We start from the raw sequence: 26,330 nt of genomic DNA, 5'->3' as shown, positions 1-26,330 counted from the left end.
ACAAAACTCATTCGGGATATTTCGTAATTTTACATTCATTTAATTCTTTGATTATTGGTCCGAATGGATTATTTACAAATGGCTGAAGTTACTTGACTACTTTCCTGTCTTCAAGTTCTTCGGATGTACATTTTGCTTTTGATCACATTATAAAACACAGCTTCCTTAATCACATGTAGGTAAAACAATTTATGACACTGGTCCGAGTTCTCTGATTTTAAAGAATCAAACCGTTAACATTTCAATGATGATTTATTTAACATTCTACAAATGGAACATTTGTAATACACTATGATTAAAGCATACAAGTTTACGGGAGTGCATGGTGGTGTCTTAAATAGCTTAAATATGCTTAGCTGGTTACCTTTTAAACTAAATGTTTATATTGTTGCTTCTGTAATAGTTTTCACTGGTGTATTGTCTGCTACCCGGGGTTCGGAACTGCCGGTCACTGGGATCGAAGTACAGGAAGTGGACCCGCGAATCCCTAATAAAAATGGCTGCGCCTATGGGAAACTATATAAGTACAATAAAGATAAGTAGATGTGCGTAGATGATATTATATGAATAAAGAAGACATCTAGCGAAAGCGACCAACATTACACCAGTTATGACCACAGGTAGCGGTATTAATGACCGAATATCACTAATATCCGAATAAAAAATTTAAAACTGCTTACACCAATCCTACACTAATTTAGTGTTTAGGCAGCTAAGTTTTTATATATGTATACGTATTACTTTATTGTTTAAAATAAATTTTGATTCTATAATTTTCCCCATATATTCATGATATTTATTGGTCAGCCTCTTCAGGGATTTCTAATAAATGGGTTAATATTTTATTTTAGTGTAAGTTAGCAGATGTGCTAAATTCTTATGTCTTTTATATATAGAATAACCATACATTGTCTCGAAATATCAATGTTATTTGTACAAGGCTTAGGAACAGGTAGAAGTCAAGGCTGCAACTCTTTTAACTGTTCTAAGTAAACTATTAAGGGTAAAAACCATGGATTTTTGATTTAGAGCGGACAACGTTAAATTTCCGCGAACCTGTATGTTTTATTGACGTGATAAATAAAACTCTACAGAAACCAATTGTCAATGTCATAAACATGGTGATATACATGTAGGGTCAGTGACTGTATATCACATATGAATAGACAGTCAATGCAATTTGACTGCTTAAATAGCACAGCTACATGTACAGTACATGTATAAATATATGCTCATATTGGCTTGTTCATAAAAATCTCTCTGCAATCCGTATCATGATTCAAAAGGTGCCAGTGTTGGAGTTTGTATTGATGTAAGCAGTTCTAAATTTTATTATATAAATAAGGGCGAATAGCGCACAGAGTATTTTTACTCTTGCATAAATAAATAATCATTATATTAATGACATTTAATTAATTGGAATTCGTGGATGTTGAATGTCATGTTATTTTTTAACAATACAATTCCCAATTAATGTGCACCTATCGTTATTCATGGTTGATCGTACATATGTTTTCAACAGACACAGAACAATGAACGATTGCTCTGCCAGGAACATAACTGGATCTCCAAAATAGAGGAGGCAGGATTCTGGGGACCGCTGACTGAGGCCCACAAGGGGTTGGGGCAAAGCCCAAGCCAAAAATTGTAATATTAGAGTTCGAAATATATATATGTACATGTATATGTGTCTTGTAACCTCCATTTTTGTATCTTTTGTTTATCGTTTTTGTTTTATATTTAATGTATGAAGAAAAACATTAGGTAACCGGAGCCGGCTAAAAGATACTTGCCTCAAATTTTATTCCATTAAAGCATGTAAAATGTGCTCAGAAACTACAAGATCAATAAGAAATTCAAATCTTATAATAGATGCAAGTTAATGTCCGTTTTTGAAACCTCCAATTAAAGTTTTACTTTGAAACCAATTATCGTAATTTAATGACATTTGATCAATTAAAAAAGCGACAATATATATTAATGTTTCCTTTAAACATTTAATTCATAAATTTTATTTTGCTAATTTTTTTTCATGCCAAATCGATATGCACTCAACTGCATGTTGCCATATAGGGAGCTACACGCCTGTTTATGAACTTATCTGCTGTCTGTAAATCAATTTTAAGTTATAAAATACATCGATAATATATTATTATTTAATAATTGGAAAATTAAATGAGTGTTGGAACAATACGAAATTTGATTATAATTTTACATAATCAATTCTGCTGCTGAGGTATCACATGCCCACCCAAGACCCACCCAGATTACTTGTCTTAACACATTCATCAGCATCTTTCAAACCTGACATAACCTGACCTTATACCTCATCTCATGTGATACCTCATTAGCAGAATTGATTTTGTAAAATTATAATCAAATTTCGTATTGTTCCAACACTCATTTAATTTTCCAATTTTACAAAATCAATGCTGCTGAAGTATCCCATGAGATTTTAGAGCAACACATGAATTGGCAACACAACCAATTAATCACGAAAGCTTGGTACACCAACAAAGATTATGTGTCCATGAATATATCTGAAAGTCCTAAGGGAACAGTTACCTATCTCAAATACTATATACCACACAACTAAATTTTGTTTGATGATTCTAAATTAAACAGAAATCATACATGTATATGTTAACTATTTTTCTAATAATAAAAGAAATGCATTTACAACATGCAATCACATAGTTAAATCAAGTAAAGTAATAGATACATCTAATGATCATGACAAAGATAGCTATCAAGAAGTGTTTTGCTCAAACCCTTATTTTTGTTATTGTCGACTACTATAGGTTTGTTATAAAACTTTCTGAAAGTCGATTCTTTTTTCCAACCAGCTGATTTCATTATAACGTCTATAGAAATCCCTGCTTTTTTAGCAGATGAAGTTGCATCTGATCTAACACTATGCGGCTTATACAAGTTAATACCTAATCCTGCAAGTTTCATTGTTAATTTAATCCATCTGCTAATAGTGTTTTTTGACACAGGTTTATGCGGTTTCATAGTCATAATAAATAACTTTGTGTATTGTCCTCTTAATGATTTATAGTTCTTTTAATGTATTCTTTAAGTGTATCCACAACACATAAAAAATGTCTTTGTTATATGCTGGCAAATGAATGTCTGACAAATGACTACCTGGTTTAGAAGTTTTGATCAATTTTGTCACTTTTATAATTAGTTCATCATTATTAACAGTAAAATCATTGATATCCATCAAATGTAATGTTTGTGTTCTCTGAGCTATTAATAAACTTAGTATCATAGTTTAATTTTAACGTAAGGTTTTTCAAAGTCAACATATTTACAGGTGATAGAGTACATAAAAACATATCAACATCCCATGTCACTTCATATCTTGGTAAAGTTGGTCTTTTATTATATACACCTTTTATAAAATGACAAATTATTAATTAAAGGATCATTACCAATGGAATTGACTTTCCCACAATCCTACACTGATGAGAAAGCTGATCGAGCTGTATTAATAGCACTTTGTCCAAGACCTTTTTGAAACAGTTCTGTCAGAAATTGTAAAACTATAGAATTAGATGCTTTAAATGAATTAATTTGTCTTTTAACACAAAATTGCACCCATTTGTTGAGATAACTCCCATATTGCTTTTTTGTGGAATTTCTCCATGAGTCATATAGAATGTTTGTAGTGTCTGTTAATGAGCCAAAACTGTTAAGTCTTTTCCTGATAAAGGAAATACTGCTAACTGCATTTTCTTTAAAGGATGCTGCCTTGAAGGATCAGATGGATGGATCAACAGATTTTTCTTTCGTAGTATGTAAGATTGTCTGGCTATCAGATGAAGAATTTTTGCAAACCATGGTTGAGTCGTGAACATTGGTGCTATCAATATTAATGTTGCCTTGTCTTTTTCCACTTTCTGGAGTCCTCTTCCAATTATACTGGAAGGAGGAAAAGCATAGCCATTATACATATTCCAAGAAAAAGAAAATGCATCAATTGCACACGCATCTGGATCCGGAATATATGAAACATACTTGTTCAATTGACAATTAAGTCGTGACGCAAAGAGGTCTTTATTAATAGGACCACATAGTTCTTGAATTTTTAAGAAAATTTTTTCATTTAACTTCCACTCCATATCATCACTTAAATGTCTTGAAAGTTTGTCTGCCTCTACGTTAGTTTTTCCAGGCAAATGAAATGCACTTAACCAAATGCTTCTATTAACACACCAATTCCAAATTTCTCTAGTTACGTAACTCATTTAACTTGTCCTTCCTTCCTCCCATATTGTTAATATACTGAACCGCTACTGTATTATCCAAATATATTTTTATATGAATATTGTTTTTTGTAGCACAGAAACTTTTAAGAGTTAAACAGGCTGCAAGGAGCTCTAACACATTTAAATGTTTTTTTTTGTTCATGGTAAGACCAATTGCAATGTCCCCCTGTTATTCTAATAATAACAGTGTTATTTGGTCATTTGTGTTACCCCCACAAGCACTCGTCTCAGAAAAAAAATTCATATACCTTTATTGTACACAAGGTACTTATAAACTTGTGATTTAGAAAAATTTCAGCCGATGGCAAAATTCTGTTATTTGCCTATTTCTAGGACCAAAAAAACAGAATTTCAGGATTTTTTTCTGATTTTTGACTTCAACTGGACCTGCAACCAGAAGATGTCGTTTTCTATGCATATTTCAATAATAATTATGATCAGTAGTTATATGCCTGCAGGTTTGCACTATTTTTGCCTATGAACGTCCTGTGTAAAAGAGGGACGAAAGATACCAAAGGGACAGTCAAACTCATAAATCTAAAACAAACTGACAACGCCATGGCTAAAAATGAAAAAGACAAACAAACAACAGCACACACGACACAACATAGAAAAATAAAGAATAAACAACAGGAACCTGTGTAAGACATCAAAGGAAGCCCACCCCTCCAGAAAATACAGTTTTATCTGATTTTGATTTCCCAAATTCCTATTTGAGCTCAAAATGCAATTTATACATGAGAAACATGACCATAGACAGACTCAAGTGGAGGGAACATGCATAAACTTGTAATAAGTATCAAACAGTTGACTTCTAGGGTTATCGAAAGTCATATCGCATTGGAGCCAAATAACAGTGGTTGGAGTAAACCCATCATATGACGGTCACAGCATGGAAAGAGTTAAGTTTTGAACTTAATATGTATATATTTATGTTGGCCTTTTTTCTATTAATTTCTAAACAGTTATTCTCTTTCAGGAGCTATGGATCCAGTTTCCTTAGATAGCATTATGATAACTGAAGATGTTGATGGTGATGGATTTGATTTAAATATTGTTGATGCACCAGGGGAATTCAAATCTCATGATAATGATGAATTTGATATTTTTCAAAATTTAAATGATGTTCCAACAGAATTATCTATTGAAGAAAAGTCAGACCTAAAAAACGAAGAAAGCATAGAGATAGAAAATAATATTGTTGATGCACCAGGGGAATTCAAATCTCATGATAATGATGAATTCAATATTTTTCAAAATTTAAATGATGTTCCAACAGAATTATCTATTGAAGAAAAGTCAGACCTAAAAAATGAAGAAAGCATAGAGATAGAAAATAATGATATACATATTACTTTGGATGCTGACAGTGTGGGTAAAGATAACATTGTTGATTTGCTGGGTTTTCATACTGATGATGGTACGTCTAAAAGCATTAAACGTGTGGGAGAAACAACAGTTTCAACTGGAGTAAATGATGAAACATCAATAGAAGATGATGAAGGAAACTCAACACAAACTTCTACCGAGATATCAAGGCAGCCAGCTGACTTATATAAAGAAAATAACAAAAAAATAGAAACAGCAGATGAAAATATTATTGAGAGAAAAGACACTTCAGTTGATAAGGCTAAGCAAATCATTTATCCAGGTGAAAAGATAATATTTCCCACAGAAGATGATTTAGATATTATTAAGGTGACCAAACAAGACACTTCAGATGTAAACATTGTAAGTATATTATTTTATTCACTTTGATATGAATTAAGTAAGGCACATGTCTGCTATATATGACAATTGAGGTCTCTACCAAACTGTGTTATGAAACTAAACACTTTCAATGTTTTTGTACACATGTATTCAAAAAAACAAATTTGATATGCACTTTTCAGTGGTCAAACCAATTTTTATAAAAAAAACCTCAGGTTTACAAGTTGTAACGGATCTCTGACTAATGCAACATACTGTACATTATCTGATGGTTGCATGAAAATATTCTAAGATGTTATTGAAGCCGTCTTTTGTTTGGTGATTTTGTCATTACCATTTTTGATAAATATTGACCTCAGAACAATACTGAGAATACAGTCTTGCTTGTTTACTGATACATGTACATCTCTATTTAGTAGTTTGTTGATTTAATGAAATGGTGCTTCATTGCTTCTTTAATTTGTATTCTTAACTTTGTTTCATTTCAGGAGGAAGACTTACAGGAGGATGCTTCATTTCCAGATATGGGCATGCAAAGGATAAGACAAGATAGCTCCTCAGGTTCTGAATTTGATTTTGAACTCCCTCCTGTCAAAAAGAAAATAGATGACACAGGAACAGAAACTGATACAACAAAAAAATCAATAGTAGAAATCAAATCAGAACAAAAATCTGAGCAAAAGATAGTAGTCATAGAAACATCTCAAGCAAGTGTATCACCAAGGGAAATTCCCTCCACCCTTCATAGCATGACAGCAAATGCAAAGAAAATAATAGAATATAAGGAGGAGGTAATTTTAAATGTTTCTTATTAATTGATTTGAAAAAGGGTAAAATGCATGTCTACAAATGTATTCTTTTTATTAGACCTCAAAAAATATTGGGGTAGTATATTGGTATCATGTCATTGTTGTCAGTGACATCTGAAAACATTGGGTTTCCCTAAAAATAACCAAATTTAAACGCAACAAGATTTATTTATACCAAAAAATGAAGGTTGGGATCCCAACAGTTTAGGAATACACAACATTTGAATTACCTCCCTTACACTGCTTTTAAATTATGATAAAGCAATGGTGTAGTGTCTTGCGGTGATAAGCTCTCAATTTATTTTTACAAGTTATTATGTTTGCAAATTCCATTGGAAATTTGAATTGAGATTATGACCATATCTTGAGGGCAAGAATTATTTTTTTTTTAAAAAGGGAGGGGACAATTTTTTCTCCTTAAGATTTTTTGGAAGGCTGATTCACAACAGCAAAGTACAAAAGCCCAAAAAAATGCATTTCATCAGATAACTTTGAACATTTTTTAAATTTAGAACTTAAATTAGATATATAGATGTTGAGATCTTGTATATTTTAGAACAGGACATTTTAAAAGAAAATATAGTTCTTTAAGCTGTAATACTTTTATTATTATTATATTAATGTTAAGTTGTAATACTACCATTGATTTCCCTTATATAGCTTTTCAAAAAATAGTACAGAATTTATCTTTGTTTCAAATAGCATAATAGTTGGCATAAGTGAAGTTTTATCCTGTCCAAAAAAAAAATACAATGATTATTGATATCAAATAAAGAAAATTCAAAAATTCTCATTCTTAATCAATTAAAAGAACTAAAAATGTGAAATTGAATGCTGATAATCAGTTTAATGTTAGGATTTTCATCTTTTCAATTTTCTTATATTTAGTGCAGTTCAAATGATGTTTCTCAGACAATCTCTCAAAAGAAAGCTGCTGAAGATTGGGAAAATGTACAGACAATAGAACCAGGTACTGATTATTTAAATTTTAGATAAATAAGATAATATTGAGAATTTATTATTTTACCTACATGTGACAAAGATGAGTGATCATATTTTTTTTAATGGACAAGAAAATGAACATAACAAATGCATTGTGAATGCCTTGGTAGTCTTCACAAGAAAAAAAAGTACACTGCACTATAAAAATCCTTTTGAAATATATTATCAGGTGTGAATTTTTTAGTTTGAATTAATTATCTGAAAGAAATGCACCACTTGCAAGAAAACCTTCATATAATAGATGTCAGTGGCGGATCCAGGGGGGGGGGGGTCCGGGGGTGCGCACCCCCCCATTATTTTTGCCGATCAATGCATTTGTATCGGGACATATGTTTTGCACCCCCCCTTTGCCCTGGGTGCCCTGGGTTAGCACCCCCCCTTTCGAAAATTCCTGCATCCGCCCCTGGATGTTCAACATAATATTAATCAAGATTAGTAAAGCAGCTGAAGTGTTTACTCTTGTTTCTATCTCCGATTCAAAATGCCTATTGAGTGCTTCTTTTTGAATTTGTATATATATACCAAACACTACTTTATTATATTCATTATTCTCTTGAACAGGATTTTTAAAGGATGGCGAACAGATTAAATGTAAGTTGTTTTATTTAGTTTCTAGAAAACAATGCTACATGTATCTGGTCTACATGAGATTATTGTTAGGCCAATACTTTTCCAATAGGTTATGTGGGGTTTACAAAAATATTACATTTTACTTTTATTCACCTTATGATATATATACTGTGAAAGTACTTTAATTTATGGGTATCAATTTTTGTGGTTTGAGCAATATTTACATGTTCGTGGGTTTTTAAATTCGTGGATTTTAGTTTTCTAAAAAAACAATAATTGAAAAATTTAAGCCTTTAAAAACGAAGGTTACAAATAGTCTGGATTGAAGGAAATTGCAAATTAAACATTGACCCATGTAAATCGTATTGACAACTCTAATTAACCCAAGATAAAGTGATCAACAGATAAAGGACCATCGAAGGTGTTAATTAGGCCATAAACATGTCACCTAAAGAAATCAGTATCATAAACAAATGCTATAAACGTATCTTGAATTGTCAAACAATTTTTGTCAAAATCAAGCCCAGCATGAAGTTATTATTTCCCATATGTAGAGAACTATGAGTATATAAAATAAACACTTTATCATACTAGCAAATCAATACTGGAAATCTGACTTTCAACGAAAAAAAATATTTTTATGAGAATTAAAAGATCAAAAGTTGTACAGTTTAGGTTATTAAAGATTAATTGGGTATAATCCTGCATGCAGTCGTAGTTCTGTGACTGCTATTAAAGTATTTTTAGATTCCAGGTTGTTCAATATATTCTCTAGATCATATCAGAAGTCAAACTTTCATGGGGATCTTTCCATTTCTTGATTTGGACAAGGGTTGTTTTATTTTGTTGGACACTTAAATTCGTGAATATAGTCATCCACGAAAACCACGAAAATTGGTACCCCATGAATAAAAGTACTTTCACAGTATTACTGTAGTACAAATAATTGAAAATTTAGATGATTTCATACTATTGGAACACATAAATATTTTTTCTTTCTTACAATAGCTCTAATATACAGCAAACAATATTTACTCACCTCAAAATACTGGAACTCATATGCAACCAATTTAAAGATAAATATATATATAAAATTTGCGAAAGCAAATTAACAGATCTAACATTGTTGGGTTGATGTTTAGACGAGTTGTATATATATATAAATTAGATCTGTAAATTTGCTTTCACAATTTTTTTGTTCTTCCCTCGCCGGGATTCAAACCCATGCTACTGAGATATCGTGACACCAAATCGCCTGCATTGAAAATTGTGCGCTAGACCACACGACCACCTGGGCTTCATAAAAATTAAGTTTTCGGTGGCTGGATGTTACCTTTCCACGTCAGTTTTAATCTAGCGTTGTATTACAGTACATGATATATTAAGGCATGAAGATATATTGTTTGTGCTGTATTTAGACCCTTTAACAATGAAAGGAGTATGTTCGATAAGGTACTAAAATGGCCCCCTTTTTAGGGTAAATTTCAAATTTGGATTTATCGACCAATATCACGATAAATTATAGCTAATACATTGACTAGCTAGGATATAAACCATTTTGTTGAAAATTTTACGTTTCTGCGTTTCATTATGACGTCACAAGTTGTATCCATATTGATTTTTCACGAAAAAATTCTATGAAAATGGGTAAATTTCCATAGATTATTGGGCAGGAAACATAGAGCGCATACGTCGACAACAAAGATCTTTTTAAACAATGTTTGTGAAGACATTTCACATGTCTTATGTGAAGCTTAAGCTTGTCGACGCCTGCGCTCTATGTTTCCTGGTCCTTTATTTGGTTGAAATCTAGCTGATTTTGTCAAATTTCACCAAAATCCCTTATCTTGACCATTTTTGGATGTAAAAATCAATGTGTTAGAATTAAACTTTGATAAAAACAGTTCTGTTTAACTTTCTAGCATGTCTTTAAGGCAACTTAAAACATTTATTGTCTTGTAACTTTGAAATTTATAATTGGGGCCAAATATGGCCCTTACCGAACTTACTCCTTTGTTACCTGCACATGTACACATATAAAAATTGGAGTTTTTATCCAAGGCAATCATAGGTTTGAATGTTGTTTTCAATTTAGACTAGTTTAAAATTAAGCTTTCAGTGGCCGGGTGTTGCCTTTCCACGTCAGTTTTAATCTAGCGTTGTACTACAGTACATGATATATAAGGCATGAAGATGTTATTACAGATCAGCTAAATTATCTATATATATATTTTATGAAAAGTAAATATTGTTTCACTACTAAGCATAGATCTGTGTTGTGTAAAAGAAAAGATAAAATGCATGATCTTGTCAATATTGTACATAGAGGTAATGTAATGATTCCTTTAATATTCTTTAAAAGATAAACTTGTATTTTTCATACAGCTTCACTTCCTGAATCTACACCACTTTTGTCATACTTTGAAATGCAGGAGGAACTTCTTCGAGTAGATCATTCTTCAGTGAAGGTATCAATAATTTACTATAAACAATTAAGGTACAATGTGGTGTTATAACTTATAGTCTGTAGACACTTATTCTTTTATTTCTCATTCTAATATGACGTGCTTCTTTAGCTTTGTAAAGAAACCATACTTTATTATCCAATAAAATTAGTTTACACATGTGTATATTGACTACGGCAGAAAAATGAATTTTATTAAATTGGTATACGCATTTAATGTATTTCATTAACTTGGGACACTTTCAAACACTAAAATATGATACACATTTTGTTACTAATACTTTTACAATGACAACAATGTGTTACAATTCGAAATTGACATATTTGACCTAGATACCGCAAGTTCATGTTGGCTGTTCTAACTTCAAAACCCCTCCCACTGAAAAACACGTTTCATCTATCTTGTTAAAAGGCATGTATATAATAATTTCATTGAAACATATGATCTGACGATAAAATATAAAATAAAGTATAGGTTAATTATAACTGTTGTACTGAAATGACAAAATTGTTTCATATTAATTTATGATAAAATGGATTGACCCTAGCAGGGAATCAAACCCCATTCTCCTATAAAAAAAATAGGCGTAATTACCAATATACCACCAAGGTTTCCAATCCATTTTACAAATGCAACAAGATTGTCTCTCAGTATTAGTTATATCATCATGTAATACAGCATTTGAAATCGTCAGATGCACAAAGGCGTACGTGCCCTTTTATCAACTTTACAGGATGTAGCTACCGCAAGTTTAGTCCAAATAATTATGACGTCTGGCAAGGCTATTATTTTTCTTCTGGGACGTCGTTGAAGGAAGGCGTCCCAGAAAAAAAATTAAAATAGCTTTGCCAGACATCGTAATTATTTGGACTACCGCAAGTATAAATGAATTTCTGACAAAGGGCTCTTCCTGCCAAGTCTCGAATGTCAGCACAACTTTATCAAGGAATCCTCTATCAGATATGAACATATTTACCAATGCTACAATAACCGGCGGAACATTTACAAAACAAAATTAATTTAGTAAATAAAGATCGACCTACCCGATTCTCCTTGTGCGTCTAACGCCATTGACAACTGACTTGACTGTGCGTGTCAGAAATTGACATCAAAGAAAAAGACTTTGAATTATAACTTTTCTGTTATTTTGTGACACAAATATTGTTTAAGTTAATAAATTTGTTAATTTCTGTTTCAATTTTAAATTTTAGAAATACACAACTTTGCGAAATTAAACTGGTTTAAACTAGTTGGATAAAAATCGACAGGGAGGTTGATGGAAGAGCCTACACAAATATTGTACCCTTGTACACAACGAACATAGAAATTACCGTAATTGTCCTAATCAGAATCGAAATAATTGATGCCAGCTATACTTTATTTTAGTTTTAACATGGGTAGGCATTATATTCGTGTTATTTTAGCCCTCGCTATCGCTCTGGCAAAAATAATCACGAATATAATGCCTACCCATGTTTTACAAAATTACAATAAAGTATAGCTGGCATCAATTATTTCTTAAATAATGTTTGCTTTTTGAAATGTCCCCTGATGTTATTTTGTTGTTGTCTAAAAACACATTTTGAATAACAAATACTATTAAAAAACTTTATATTACCCATAATTAACATATAAAGCAATGAAGAAGTAAGTACATGCAACTTTACATTGCATATTATTATGTGCATATTTAAAAAAAATAATTATATGAACTATAAAGGTTAATGATAATTATTGCTTCTAAACGAATTGTCTGTGTAAAGTTTGATAATATTCTTTTTTTTTTTAGTCAAACATTCACATATCAGTTGACAGACATGGATTTTCAGCATTGAAACACTTCCTGTTTGGGCCACCAAAAATGCACAGAAACTTGCATGTAAACAGAGAAAAAATATTTTGTATAGCAGCATGTAAGAATTTCAGTCAATGTAAGATAAGACCATTTTACAAAGATTGATGAAAACACTTAGTTTTCACCATCTGTCGTTATCAATTTTTTTCTCTTTTGAAATTGCTTGTCATTTGGGAAGTATACTTGACTTGCATTTATTTTACATACAGTATATTCATTCTGAATGATACATGTGAAACAATAAGAATGTGAAATGAAATTTCACTTGTTTTATATTTTTTAGTCTTGCCTACAATGTAAGTTGCTTTAGGCTTGACATATATGTTGCTTTTTCAGACTACAAAAATGGCAGAATTGACTGTGTCAATAATTGTTAAGTTGATAGGAACTACTTGCGAAAGATCAAATAAAAAGAAACACACTCCAACAATGAGATCTCACTTGTATGCAAATTACATTGACTCATCCACATGTGCTTAGATTGATTAACCTCATAGATTAAATTTCATATTTAAATGACAAATCCTATGAAATAACTGCAATATGCTATTTTTTTCTGAATAATGAATAAAGTCTCACATCAACTTTTTATAATAAAAAGGAGATAGAACAATATATATATACAGCTTTCATCATGCCATGGTTTCTAGCCATGGAAACTAGAGAAATGTGAAATTTGTTTTCAGTTTTTAAATGCACTAAACTAAAATTTGGGCCAAAAAAGGGTTCTATGAAGCAATCACATTATATAGTTAAGTTATTTGATTTATGTACAGACAAATTGTAGACACATTTAACAGTACTGGCTACTCTCATATACATAGTGTCATATGGCAGTTCATGTAAAAAAAAATTACTGTTTTATGATCTTCCAGACTAGCAAAATAAAAAATTTAAATGGTAGAAAATGTTCATGAATTTGTTCTAACTGTTTAGTAACTTGTCTGTAGTTGATGGCTATTGATGAATTGAGAAAACTGTACACCTAGCAGTATGTAAGTTAGACAAAGATAAGATTTATTAATGTCTAAAGCATAACTATATTTATATTATAGCAAGTTTTAACAACTCTGATAAACTGCACACACGAGCCTTACAGACTATTTATAGATGTCTAACAGGGTCTAGATTTGACTGCAGTAGATTTGGAAGTCACTGGGAAGAAATAGGGTTTCAGGGTAAGATTTTTCACTTCTTTTCACAATGATAAATATCCTTTTCTAGGGGACCACCAGTCTTTTGTCCTTCCAAACATAGAAGGTGAACTTATAACTTGTACCTGGTGCAAATTATATGTAAATTATTTTGAAAAGATGTATGTGTGATAAGAATAGATGTCAATTTCTGTGTCGTTAAGTATCTTGTAGAGAGTTGACTCATTGGCATTCATACCACATCTTCTTATTTTTTTCTACGTGTAGGAGTTATTGCCCTTAAAAGAGTTTTCTTTATAAATGTTTGCACTTTTTGAAGAAATCATGATAGGTAGAGACATATTGTACTTACAAATATGTTAAGATCTTCATATGATTCAAGGGTCCGTAGGTGGCCTGTCGCAAGATTTCTGTTCCTATCCAATATATCCTCTATTTCGAGTTTCCACACCCTTCATTCCTGATGGCTCAATTACAAGACCTGCCTGTTGTATTTATTGTTGAACATGCATGAAATATTTGCTACTTGATTTTAAACAACAAATAATTAATCAATCAAATGAATCAACAAGACTAAATTTTGCTATTTTTTGGTAAAGTAATGAAATAAGAAATATTGTGTTTTACATGAACAGGCCAAAGTCATGAAGAAATAACTCGAAAAGAAAGTAATGTGTCATATGTAGGCATATTTTCCTTTGTATAATTCAATATTGCATATATCAAGAAATTTCTGCAAAATAGTTATCTTTTGCTTTCTTACCTTAAAATATGTTTAAGTATAAATTCTAACTTTCATCAAGGATTTGTATAGTGACTATACAAATCCTTGCTTTCACGACTACAATTTCTTTAAGTTGATAAAAAGAATAATTATAATGTTTGTCTTTTATTTAAGGAAATGATCCATCAACAGATCTGAGAGGAGTAGGGTTATTAGGCTTAGTGAATTTAATCTATTTGTTACGAGACCCAAAATGTCACATGATTGCTAAAGATATTTATAAATTATCACTTCATCCAACTCAGGTAAGACATTTTTTTTATAAAATATTCTATTGACCAACAAATAGTAGTTAAATCTGTTTAATTAGATTTTGATTTTAGTTTCTTGATTACGTCTGTTTCTTAGAAACTATAAGCAATAGGTCAACTATACTTAGTGTATTAAATGATGGTTAAGTGTACATACATTTCTTGTTCAGGTTATATGACCTTGATCTCATTTTCTTGGATCATGTTAAGTTTAAGTGATAGTTGTAGATGGGTCTCATTGGGGTCTAAGCGTGACACGGGATTGCCGATTTTTTGTATGTGACACGTGAAAGTCAAATTATTGTGTAGTGAAAACAGGAAATGAGGTCTAGTGGGACCCGAGAAATGACAAAAAAAATGAGAATTGCTGACGTACATAGTGTAAGCGGGATACGGGACTCTGACAAAACAGTAAGCGGGATCCGGGATTGGAACCCCCCAATGAGACCCCCTTTTAGTAAAGCTTTATATTTAGGACTATCAACATAATATCAATGATTAGTAAAGAAGGGGAGACATTTCAGTGTGTACACTCTTGTTTACAAAAACATATATGGTATATCTCATTACTACTGTAAATTCAGAAATTATTGCGCAGTTTTTATTATTGCGAAAAATGCGACAGAGTTGTAAACGCAATAATTTAAACTTGCATTTTGAAATATTTTCTATGAATTAAACAGGATTTTTTTCATAATCGTCAAAATTAAAATTGCATTTACGTCTAAATTGACAAAATCACAATAATAAATGCACACAATAATTTCTGAATTTACAGTATTTGATTTGTACTTTTACAGCATGCTCAAGTTTTCCCCATTGAAACATTGTCATCCAACCTTATCTTCAAAGGAAATAACTATGCAATAGGTTAGATGAGCTATATATATACAAATTAGGCTGCAAATTTTATACCAGTAGTTGTTTACCTAATTTGCGTGTTGAGTTTTAGCTGTACAGCACAGGGTAAATAGTACTCAGTACGTGCATAGAGGTATTACATCTATGGTACGTGTAGACAGTTGTTTTCAATTATTACCTTACTATTTGTGTATTGACAGTTTTATATTTTTTTCTGTAGAATTTTCCATTTTGTGTCATGGGAATAAATATGACAAGAATAACTTTACAATCATTAAGAGAAGACTGTTTAAATAAGTAAGTATATATTTCTTTTATTTTTCTAGGTGATTTCAACCTTTTTAAATCACCTGGCATAAAGGGCCCACTGAACTTTTCTCATCACTTGTGGTCTGTCCTCCTTAAATATTTACAACAATCTTCTCTGACGAAATTAGTGGACCAATTAAACCAATTTCTAATTTTTTCAACACTGTTTAGGGACTATTTATAGGATTACTTGTCTTTAACCTTTTCATGCTGAATTTATCCATTTGCCACCCTTGTGCACATGCTGAATATATATCCTTTAGGATGCTGGTGTAGATGCAGAATTTATCCTTACGGATACATCAACTTTAATTTTAGACTATCACAATCAAGAGTGAATTATGCATGTTTTTACGACTCAGACCGTAGAATGGCTAGAACTCTGCAAAAAACATATTTCATTATAAAATGAAATAATTAAACTGACAAAATTATTTTTAATTACAGTGAGTTGATTATGGGTGTTACCGTTCACCTGTACCTATTGTTCAACCAGATTGAAACATTGACAATTCAATAGGGACATTTAAATTGATTAGTTGGTTTTGTTAGATTTAAATCTACCTTGATGCTACCTGTACAGTTTTTTATTCACCTAACCAAAACTTTCAGCATGCTTTTTTTCTTAAGTTTTTCTTATCCTATCACTTCACCTGTTTAATTGTTACCGTTGTAGTATAACTGAGATATTATTTTTTTTAAACTTATAAACATGGCATCAAGGCTTCAATTGTTATCTTTGTTGAACAACATAATATGCATTCTAAATTAGTTTATATGGTATGAATAATGCTAGAATATGACCACTTATATATGATAACAAGACACAAACTTATTTCATGTTCTTACATTAACTAAACACAGTGAATTTGATAAAAAAAAAATCCCTTTCTCATGTTTTTTTATTAAAGAATCCTAAAACAGGTAAAGAAATTTTAAAACATTGTTATTAGTCTTTTTGTCATGGAAATGGATGTTTTCCCTGAAATATTTGGTCATTCAAATGCAAAAAAAACACAACATTTAGACAGAAAAAGAGAATTTTTTTTTACAGTCATTTAAAATTTTAGAAGAAGGCAAGCCAGATCAGGACTATATGTTTTTTTTTTTATGGGAATTGTATTGCATGTCATATAATTCACTACATTTCCTCTTAAATTTTTTCATAGCAAAATACTATGAGTGCTTAGATTTCTTGTATATTGTTGAAAAAAAAACTTTTTAATATCTCTTTGACTTTTTCAAATGGGAAATAACTCAAAATAATTTGTTTTTGACATGTTCCTTCTACAAATTGTTTCTTTGAATGAACTATTTTATTTACTCTACATATTTTACATCTCATCCAGTATTCCATTTTCTTTATCTGAAATAATTTATAACATTTTTCTAATTTTATGAACAGACGCGGATCCAGAGGGGGGGTTCCGGGGGTTGGAATCCCCCCTTTTTTTTGGACGATCAATGCATTTGAATGGGGACATGAAATTGGAACCCCTCCTTTGTCCTGGGTTAGGAACCCCCCCTTTTTAAAATGGCTGGATCCGCCCCTGATGAACATGATGAAAGTTTTCGAATATTTGTTCACACTTTTCATTATATAACTAGATATTCTGTTAAATTTCCCATGATATATATATCCCTAAAAACAGGTACAGAATTTTGCAATATTTGATTATTTCCATTATCACATTTAAAATGAGTATCCTCACTTTACAAATATTTTGAATAAGTTTATTCATATTTTTTCACTAAATCACTTGATTTTATTATATCCACAGTATTGAGTTTTTATTTCATTTACATGTATATGTTCGAATTAAACAATATTAGATCCAGAACTTTATAATGATCATTTCCAATTTCACATTCATATTATCCCAACGTTAGGAATATTTTGGAATATTTTACTTTTTCTTTTCAATTTATCACTACATTATAAAATTGAGAATGGAAATGGGGAATGTGCCAAAGAGACAACAGCCCGACTGATAATATCCACTTTATGAATTTAACATTTTGTTTCATTTCCATGATAATTCCCATGATATATATTCCATTTAAACAGGTGAATCACTCTAATAATATATCCCAAAATTTATAATGAATGTGTTGGAATTATTTCTCCTTCTTGCATTCAAGTTTGATTTTTATAACGTTTTAGATAACTTTAATCAATATTACGCAAATTGAATTTCCTTGAGTAAACAGTATTTTTTGCACAAAAGTCCTCATTTAATAGATTTCAAAGAAAACCACCGCAAATATCATAATCCAAAATGATAATCTTGAAGGGACATTATAAAGAAATGCACAACATATAATCCATGTAAACATTGAAACTGAAATCACCTGGATAGCTCTTTCATGTTTCACTGACAAATGGAAAATACTATGTATGAGGGTAACACATTTTCAAAAAGATAATTTTGGACAACTTTACCATAGCTAAAAATATATACTATTTATATATTTGAATCATGAGGGGGTAAAAAATTAACATTTTGACTTGCTTTTGTTAAACCTTATGTAAAAATGTCACATTATGTGATCTTTTTTTTTTTACAGAGAATGCAATAAAAGGGAAGATGTACTGAATGTTGTAAATGACTTTTATGCTGGAATATATTTACACATGTACCAACTATGGAAGTCAAAAGGAAAAACTATATCAGACTCAGGATTTGTTATCAAACGTAAATATACATATTCTGTGGCTTCATTTAAGAGGGTGTCCATGGAAAAACCAGGCAATGAATTGTTTTCAAAATTTTTTCATTTATTTCATATCACAAATTCATTCTTTCTCAAAGTTAAATTGTGTTTTTAAATTAACTGCAACAAATAAAGAGAAAAAAAATACATAGTAAGCACTGAAAATTCATTGAAAAGGGGAGATAACTCTTCATTTTGTACAAAATTTTGTTGCATTGTTAGTGAACTTTAAAATAATTTTCTGAGCCATCCACTGTTGATTCAAAAATATCTTTGACATGTATATAATTTGTATGTTATAAACATTGAAATGGAACCAAAAATTCAGTGGGGAAAAAAATGTGTTGTGCCACCCATATCATAGGATTTGCCTGATATTTACTTGGACAGCCTCTTTAAAACAGTTAAACAATAATTTCGTTATAGGAGAAGAATGTATTGACTGAAAATGTTAAATATATGGGTTTCAGGTTTGTCACTTTATGATTCTAATTTTGAAAAATATTGATAAAAGGAGATGTTGGATAAATATCTATGAGACAGCAAACCTCCAGGACAAAATTAAACATAAAACACCTAGAGAGCAACATACAGTTTTCATCAATGTTTTTACAATATTTAATCTTTAAATCACCATAGCAGAAGGGGCATTAAGTGTTACTTATGTCCATACTGTCTGTCCATCCCGAACATCCTCAAAATTGGTTTCTTTTCTCCAACCTTTTTTGACGTGATAAATTTGTAAACCTTCATGGAGTGTTATGAAATTGGACAGAAGCAAATCTTCAAGACAAAGAAAGAGTTAGATTTTTAAAATTCTGTATTTTACTGATAAATGGACTCACTTTTTAAGTCAGCATTACAATTTTAAACTTATAGATTTCTAATATGACATTGATGTGGGGTTATGGAAATTTATTTTCTGAAAAAGCAACATGCACTCATGGCACAGCTCTTTTTTATCCTGAATCCTCCATAGGCACCGAAACTTATCAATCTCATCAAATTTCTGCAGCAATCATTTAAGTGTTGTTGTTATAACTGCTTTAACAATTGATAAGTGTTCAAATATCTAATAAGAAATTATGTTATTTTTTTTAGATTTAGAAACTGAAGCTAAGAAGAATCCACACCATATTCTTAAAAATTTAGAAGACTATATACATAGCAAAAAAAGTACAGCTAGCACAGTAAATTTAGACAATATGGATCCTGGAGGAGATAACTTTCTAAGTGTTTGTGATACTGAAGCAGGGCAATATTAGATATAACATATTATGGATCCATGGGGAGATAACTTATCATGTGTATGTAAAATAAAAGCTGGGAAATAGATATCACATAATATTATTATTAATTCATATACTTTAACAAATTTGATTCGTTTAGGGATAGTCACATGTTAAACAATGTTTTTGAAGGTAGAGAGAAAACAGCAAAAAGCATATTGCACAGCAAAAAGCATATTGCTCTGTTATTTTTAGAATATCTAAAAACCGATATACTTTGTGACGTCATGCAATGAATTTCACGTTATTGTTAAAAGTTTTATAAAGAAATAGTTATGATCGATTATTCAAGGATTTGTATATCTTATTATAGAATCCTTGGATTATTTGAGAAAAAAATTCTTACAATATATAAGATGTTAAAAATATCAAACATGAAAAAAGGAAATAAAATTACAACTAATATGTTGTTATTGTCTAGGAGACAATATGATATCTATATTCAATATGCTTTTTGCTATCCGCAGTTTTCTCTCTACCTTCGAAAATATAGTTTAACATGGGCCCTGAAGGAATCAAATTAGTTGAAATGTACAAATTAATAATTTCAGATTATAACATGGCATTTTTCATATCACATGTATTATCAGCCCTAGGTGCAAATATCAGCACAAGAGCTGCATGGCAAGGTAGACATGATACTACAAAGGTTACTGGATAGGCACAGTAGAATTGTTTGTATTACATTGACAAATGTTATTTGATAACTGATGCATGGAGCTGATGCATTAGCCTTAAAACACTGGGTCATGTAATAAGTACAAGCTGACTTGGATGCCTTTAAAACAATCGACTGTAGATTAAAGTAATTCTGATCCAGGTCATAGTATGTGTAGTTGTTTATCTCATGACTGAGAAGGCTGGGGGGAGTTACGTGAATGCAGATTAACTACCTCACATTATCATAATATATTTTTGTTTGTAAAATTTCTATGATGTTGATAAAGACTAAGGGTTGATGTTTGTATAATTTATGACCCTTTTAAACTTACATTTGTTTGTTGTATCTTTTTGATACATATCATTTTCTACAAAAACTGTATATTGTTTTGTGATAATTTATTTTTGTATTGGCTTTGTGATTTTAATGAACAAGTAGTTACCTTATCATTCTTGTTAGTGATACAAATACATTTAGTTTTACTCATATGCTGATTATTGTCACCTCTCCAAAATCTATTGCATAATAAAATTGGCATTATACTGGATATCAAAACTTAACATATACTGGATATCAAAACTGAACATATACTGGATATCAAACCTTAACATTGGATATCAAACCTTAACATATACTGGATATCAAACCTTAACATATACTGGATATCAAAACTTAACATATACTGGATATCAAAACTTAACATATACTGGATATCAAACCTTAACATATACTGGATATCAAACCTTAACATATACTGGATATCAAACCTTAACAAAACTACTTATAGAGAACGATTGTTTATTTTTATCATCAAGATGTTCAACTAAACATCTTTCTAAAGTGCAGGCCCCGGTTGTTCAAAAGGCTGGATAAAGACTACTATTTTTAGCTCACCTGGCCCAGAAGGCCAAGTGAACTTTTCTCATCACTTGGTGTCCATCATCATTAACTTTTACAAAATCTTCTCCTCTGAAACTACTTGGCCAAATTTAAGCAGACTTTGCCACAATCATCATTTTAAAGAAATCTTTATATGCACAGTATTGCACATTAGATTTTTAAGATCTTCGATCAAATTTATTCTGTGTCCGAAATGTTATGTCTAAAATTTGATCACAATCCAAATTCAGACAGTTTCAAGCTTAAATATATTGTGTCCAACTTTGCCCCATTCCTTCAGGGTTCAACTTCTGTGGTCGTATTAGGTTGCCATCAGCGAAGCATTTCATTAGTGATTAGTAACAATTACTATTGATTCAAATCATATAAAATAAACATGAAAACTTACTGTTTATAAAAGCAGATTTTTACACCGATAACATTTTTCTTTGCAATACACAAGCTTAAGTTGATATATGTTATTTGATTAAAGTACAAGAGTGTGTTATTGTTCTTTTCCCCTTCTTATCCTATTATATGTTATAATGTTGCTAATCATATAATAATATAATAAAAAATGTAGTCAATTTATTCAAATTTGTTATTTTGTTTTATTCATCAAACCTGTCCAGTAATATGACACCATATAGTCAGGTTTTATTTTAAATCAAACCCCTTTACACCTCAGTACAGGGATTGTAAAAGCCTGACTACTGAATAACAAATTAGAAATCAAATCAAATTATGAAGAGCTTTTTCATTAAAAAAGGGAAATATGAAATTCTTGTTTTAGGATTTGATAATTATTTAGAATCACACTGATTCTAATGGAAAATACTAGGGATGTCAAAGATCTGAAATTTACTACTCGGATACTCGGTCAAGATACTCGAGTACTCGCGAGTACTCGGATGGATCTCAAACGTCTATTAAAAAGTTTAGATTTAAGGTGGGATGCAGTGTTTTTGTTATTACCTTTCATAACCATAAGTCAAACGATTTACAAACATAGCTTGCTCTTCTGTTTTTTGTTTGTGTCAATTAACAATGAATTACCGACCGCCGTTTCTACAAATATCATATCTATCATAATACCAATCTTTGTTTGTGTACGTGTTCATGAACCAAATTTCAATAAAATAAAAATAAAAATATTTGAATATAAAGTCCGACACAGTGTTCCTGGGAAGTTGGTATTTTTTATGGTACGACTTGTCCATTAACTTGTCATCAAGAATATTGGTCTTCAAATTACTTGTGCTTTTTCGTGTCTCTCAGTCTTACTTGTTTTGTGTTGTTTGGTTTTATTTGGCACCATTCGTTTGTCTGATTTTCTTTTTTTTTAGCCACGACGTTGTCAGCAGTTTTTCGACTTTTGAGTGTGAATGCCGCTCTCATATATTCGCCTATCTTTTAATTGTAAATTAAACAATTATAGTTTAATTTCAAATACTGTGTAATCAAATTGATTTAAATGTAAATCGCATACCAATCACATTTAAATACATAGAAGTCTTGATTAACAAACAATGATAAGTTTTACGGCTTGTGTGATGAGTTAATTAGTAATCCATGAAAAGTTGATCTGTGTACAAACACCGTCAAAAATGTCTCCACCAGTTGCGTAGGGTTTACCGCAGGTCACTCTGATTTTGTTCTTGTTTAATAATATGATATGGTCAACCATTTCAGACGAAAGACTGGTTGACTTTCCATTTTTTTGTTACAAGTAGTGCACATGAAAACTTTCCCTTGGAAGAAAAGAACTTTGCTACTATAACAAATAGAAACCTCATGATAAACATATGTATGCTCTTAATTGTTTTTTTTAAGTTTTACGAATGTGATATTTCAACGGAACTAAAGGGAGTGGAAATGTAAAGAGAACATAATATCTCAAGATGTATAACAGGCAAACGAGTATCCGAGTACTAAAACTGTACTCGAGTACTCGGTCTTCCGATCGAGTACCCGAGTACTCGAGTACTCGTTGCCATCCCTAGAAAATACACTGAAGATGATATTATCAAAATACTGGACTTTTTCATCGACAATGTATTTGTTGAGTTTTGAGGATTGGTATTTAACAGACAGTCTGCATTCCATTGGGTGCTAATTGTGTATCACTACTGGCCCATTTGTTTTTGTACTCTTATGAAGCAGAATTCATTCAGAACCTTCTAAAAGACAAAAAAAGAAAAAGCACATTGCCAAATTCTTTAATTTACTTTCAGATACATTGATGATTTCCTATCACTGAATCACCCATGTTTCAGTCAGAGTACTTGCATCTCACATATCCTAGTGAACTTTAAATTTAGGATACTACTGATACTATAGAGGACTGCTTCAGACCTTTATCTTTTCCTCAACATTGACAAAGATGGACGACTTATTCACACTAAATTATATCAAACAGGAGGATTTCAACTTCCCAATAATCATTTTCTTGTTTCTCAGTAGTAGCATACCCTCTGCCTAGTTTAATGATGTTAAAATATGTTATGAATTGACATGTTATGTTAGTGCATGTTCACACTATACAGACTTCATATACAGGTGTGTGCTCCTTATGCAGAAACTACTACAACAGAGATATGTGGAGCAAAGATTAAAAATGACACTCCCTAAATTTTGAAGACATGAATTGGTCGATCTATATGCTGTGTCTGTGTCTTAACTAACTAACAACATTTTTACTGCGTCTTAGATTGTGATTTTCCATCTACACTTTTTGTATGTTAAGTATAAAATGTGACCTTTTCCCAAATATGACTGTTTTGCAGAGTGTGAATTCACATTGCTATACAAAGTTACTCAGTATTTATACATCTAACATCCTTGTATTTATTTATGATATTTCTTTTGTAAGTCCTGTTCGATACTGTGTTTTTGTTTATTGTTTGTGGTTTTTCAGTACATTTCACATATATCATATTTGTCAGTAAAGTCGAGTTACTTGTGGTACAGTGTTTTTGTTTTATGTTGATTGTTTTTTTGTGTTTTTACTGTTTGGTCTTACATGATCTTAGCCTATACTTCAAAAATGAACAAAAAACAACAATACAAAAACAAAACCCAACAGTATACAAAGCACAGCATAGAACATGAATTATGCTTAAAAAAGCGAGTAAATTATATTGAACCAACTGCTCAAAAGAAACACTGTCAAGAATAACAAAGTGCAAAGTGATAAAATATAGAATATTTTCAACCCTATAAGTTTTTAATTCCATTTCATACCTTTTATTAAGTATCTGTTAGAATTCAAATGTGTAAAATTCAGTAAAATAGGAAGTTATACTATGTTGTCAATAAGTTTCAAAGGGGAGATAATCTTATGCTAACATGAATTATTATTGATATGGGCATATTTATAGATTAACTGTTGACAAAGCTTTTGAATTTTTGAAATACTAAAGCTTCTCTACCTCAGGAATAGATTACCGTTGCTGTATTTGGCAAAATTTTTAGGAATTTTTGTCCTCAATGCTCTTCAACATTGTACTTTATTTGGCCTTTTTAACTTTTTTGGATTTGAGTGTCACTGATTAGTCTTGTGTAGATGAAACGTGTGTCTGGCGTAAATACAAAATTTAATCTTGGTATCTATGATGAGTTTACTTATATAATCTATTCATCATATTGATTAAACTCATCTCCAAATATAAAGAACTCTAATGCAAGATAGGTTCCATTGACAAATACTAATGAATTATCTGAATGTCAGATTAAGTATAAGTAAACTTTGTCTTTAGTCCTTAAGTTATTTTAGATAATAAAGTCTGATTCAAAAGATTACCTTAGTAATTAGCTTTGCAAATAATCAACTGATACATGTAGTTATCATAAATGATTAACTTTCAATAATTTTAATAACCCCCAAAAAATCATGAACTTTAAATTTATTCATATAAATAGATATATTGATATATACATTCACCATTTGGGAAATACATCTTGTATTTCAACTTGTGTTTGATCTTATACCACCGTTCCCCATAGGTATTAGGCCCATAGGTACTAAGGTGAACGGGAATCAGAGCGAATTGACACTGACCCCCTGCTTACAATCTGTTTTTTAGTGGCTGACTGCTGCAAATGAATGGTATACATTTTTGTTAAGGGCGTAGCTGAAGCACGCCTCCGGTTGCGGGAGTTTCTCACTGCATTGAAAACCCATTGGTTGCCTTCGACTGATGCCTTCTCTTTGATGGTTGTTGTCTCTTTGACACATTCCCCATTTCCATTCTCAATTTTATACTTTATCATATTCATTGTATCTGATAAAAATTAATAGGTTCTAGATAGACCAACATCTATGATGAGATTGATTTATAACTAGTATGACTCATTAAATGCAAAATCTAAAATAAGATTATAGTGGTTTTGACAGTTGTTATCAGACAAAAAGAACCCTAGCCTGCTTACTCGTCCACCCTCATTCAGGGGGAATCTTTGATTATTATTGGTGTTAGTATACTGAAAATATTATGTAACAAACATAGCTCAGGAGCTTGTAATTCAGTGGTTGTCGTTTGTTTATGTGTTACATATTTGTTTTTTGTTCATTTTTTTATATAAATAAGGCCCTTAGATTTCTCGTTTGAATTGTTTTTCATTGTCATTTCAGGGCCTTTTATAGCTGACTATGCGGTATGGGCTTTGCTCATTGTTGAAGGACGTACAGTTACCTATAATTTTTCATTTCTGTGTCATTTTGGTCTCTTGTGGAGAGT

General features: G+C 31.0%; 1 protein-coding gene across 2 annotated transcripts; it reads left to right on the top strand.

Moving 5' to 3' along the window:
- Positions 1-53: 53 nt before the first annotated feature.
- Positions 54-20,444, top strand: LOC139519868 (ELMO domain-containing protein C-like). Of its 2 annotated transcripts, none has more exons than XM_071312156.1 (12): positions 54-175; positions 5,257-6,008; positions 6,476-6,778; positions 7,685-7,766; positions 8,360-8,389; positions 10,754-10,836; positions 12,623-12,746; positions 13,744-13,866; positions 14,741-14,871; positions 15,959-16,035; positions 18,616-18,743; positions 19,864-20,444. In XM_071312156.1, the coding sequence occupies exons 2-12, from the start codon at positions 5,262-5,264 to the stop codon at positions 20,025-20,027; spliced, it is 1,992 nt and encodes a 663-aa protein (XP_071168257.1). In that variant the 5' UTR covers positions 54-175; positions 5,257-5,261; the 3' UTR covers positions 20,028-20,444. The 2 variants fall into 2 exon arrangements, with proteins under 2 accessions (XP_071168257.1, XP_071168256.1); XM_071312155.1 differs by having other exon boundaries at positions 62-179.
- The last annotated feature ends 5,886 nt before the right edge of the window (positions 20,445-26,330 follow it).

The sequence above is a fragment of the Mytilus edulis genome, chromosome 4, assembly GCF_963676685.1.
Source record: "Mytilus edulis chromosome 4, xbMytEdul2.2, whole genome shotgun sequence".
Classification (NCBI taxonomy): Eukaryota; Metazoa; Mollusca; class Bivalvia; order Mytilida; family Mytilidae; genus Mytilus; species Mytilus edulis.
This window is presented reverse-complemented; position numbering and strand designations above follow the sequence as displayed.

What these genes read in the sequence shown, in the direction of transcription:
- LOC139519868 (XM_071312156.1), top strand. Translation starts at nt 5,262, where the DNA reads ATGGATCCAGTTTCCTTAGATAGCATTATGATAACTGAAGATGTTGAT. An exon ending in ACACTTCAGATGTAAACATT is followed by an intron (nt 6,009 to 6,475) that starts GTAAGTATATTA and finishes GTTTCATTTCAG; the next exon opens with GAGGAAGACTTACAGGAGGA. An exon ending in TAGATCATTCTTCAGTGAAG is followed by an intron (nt 10,837 to 12,622) that starts GTATCAATAATT and finishes TTTTTTTTTTAG; the next exon opens with TCAAACATTCACATATCAGT.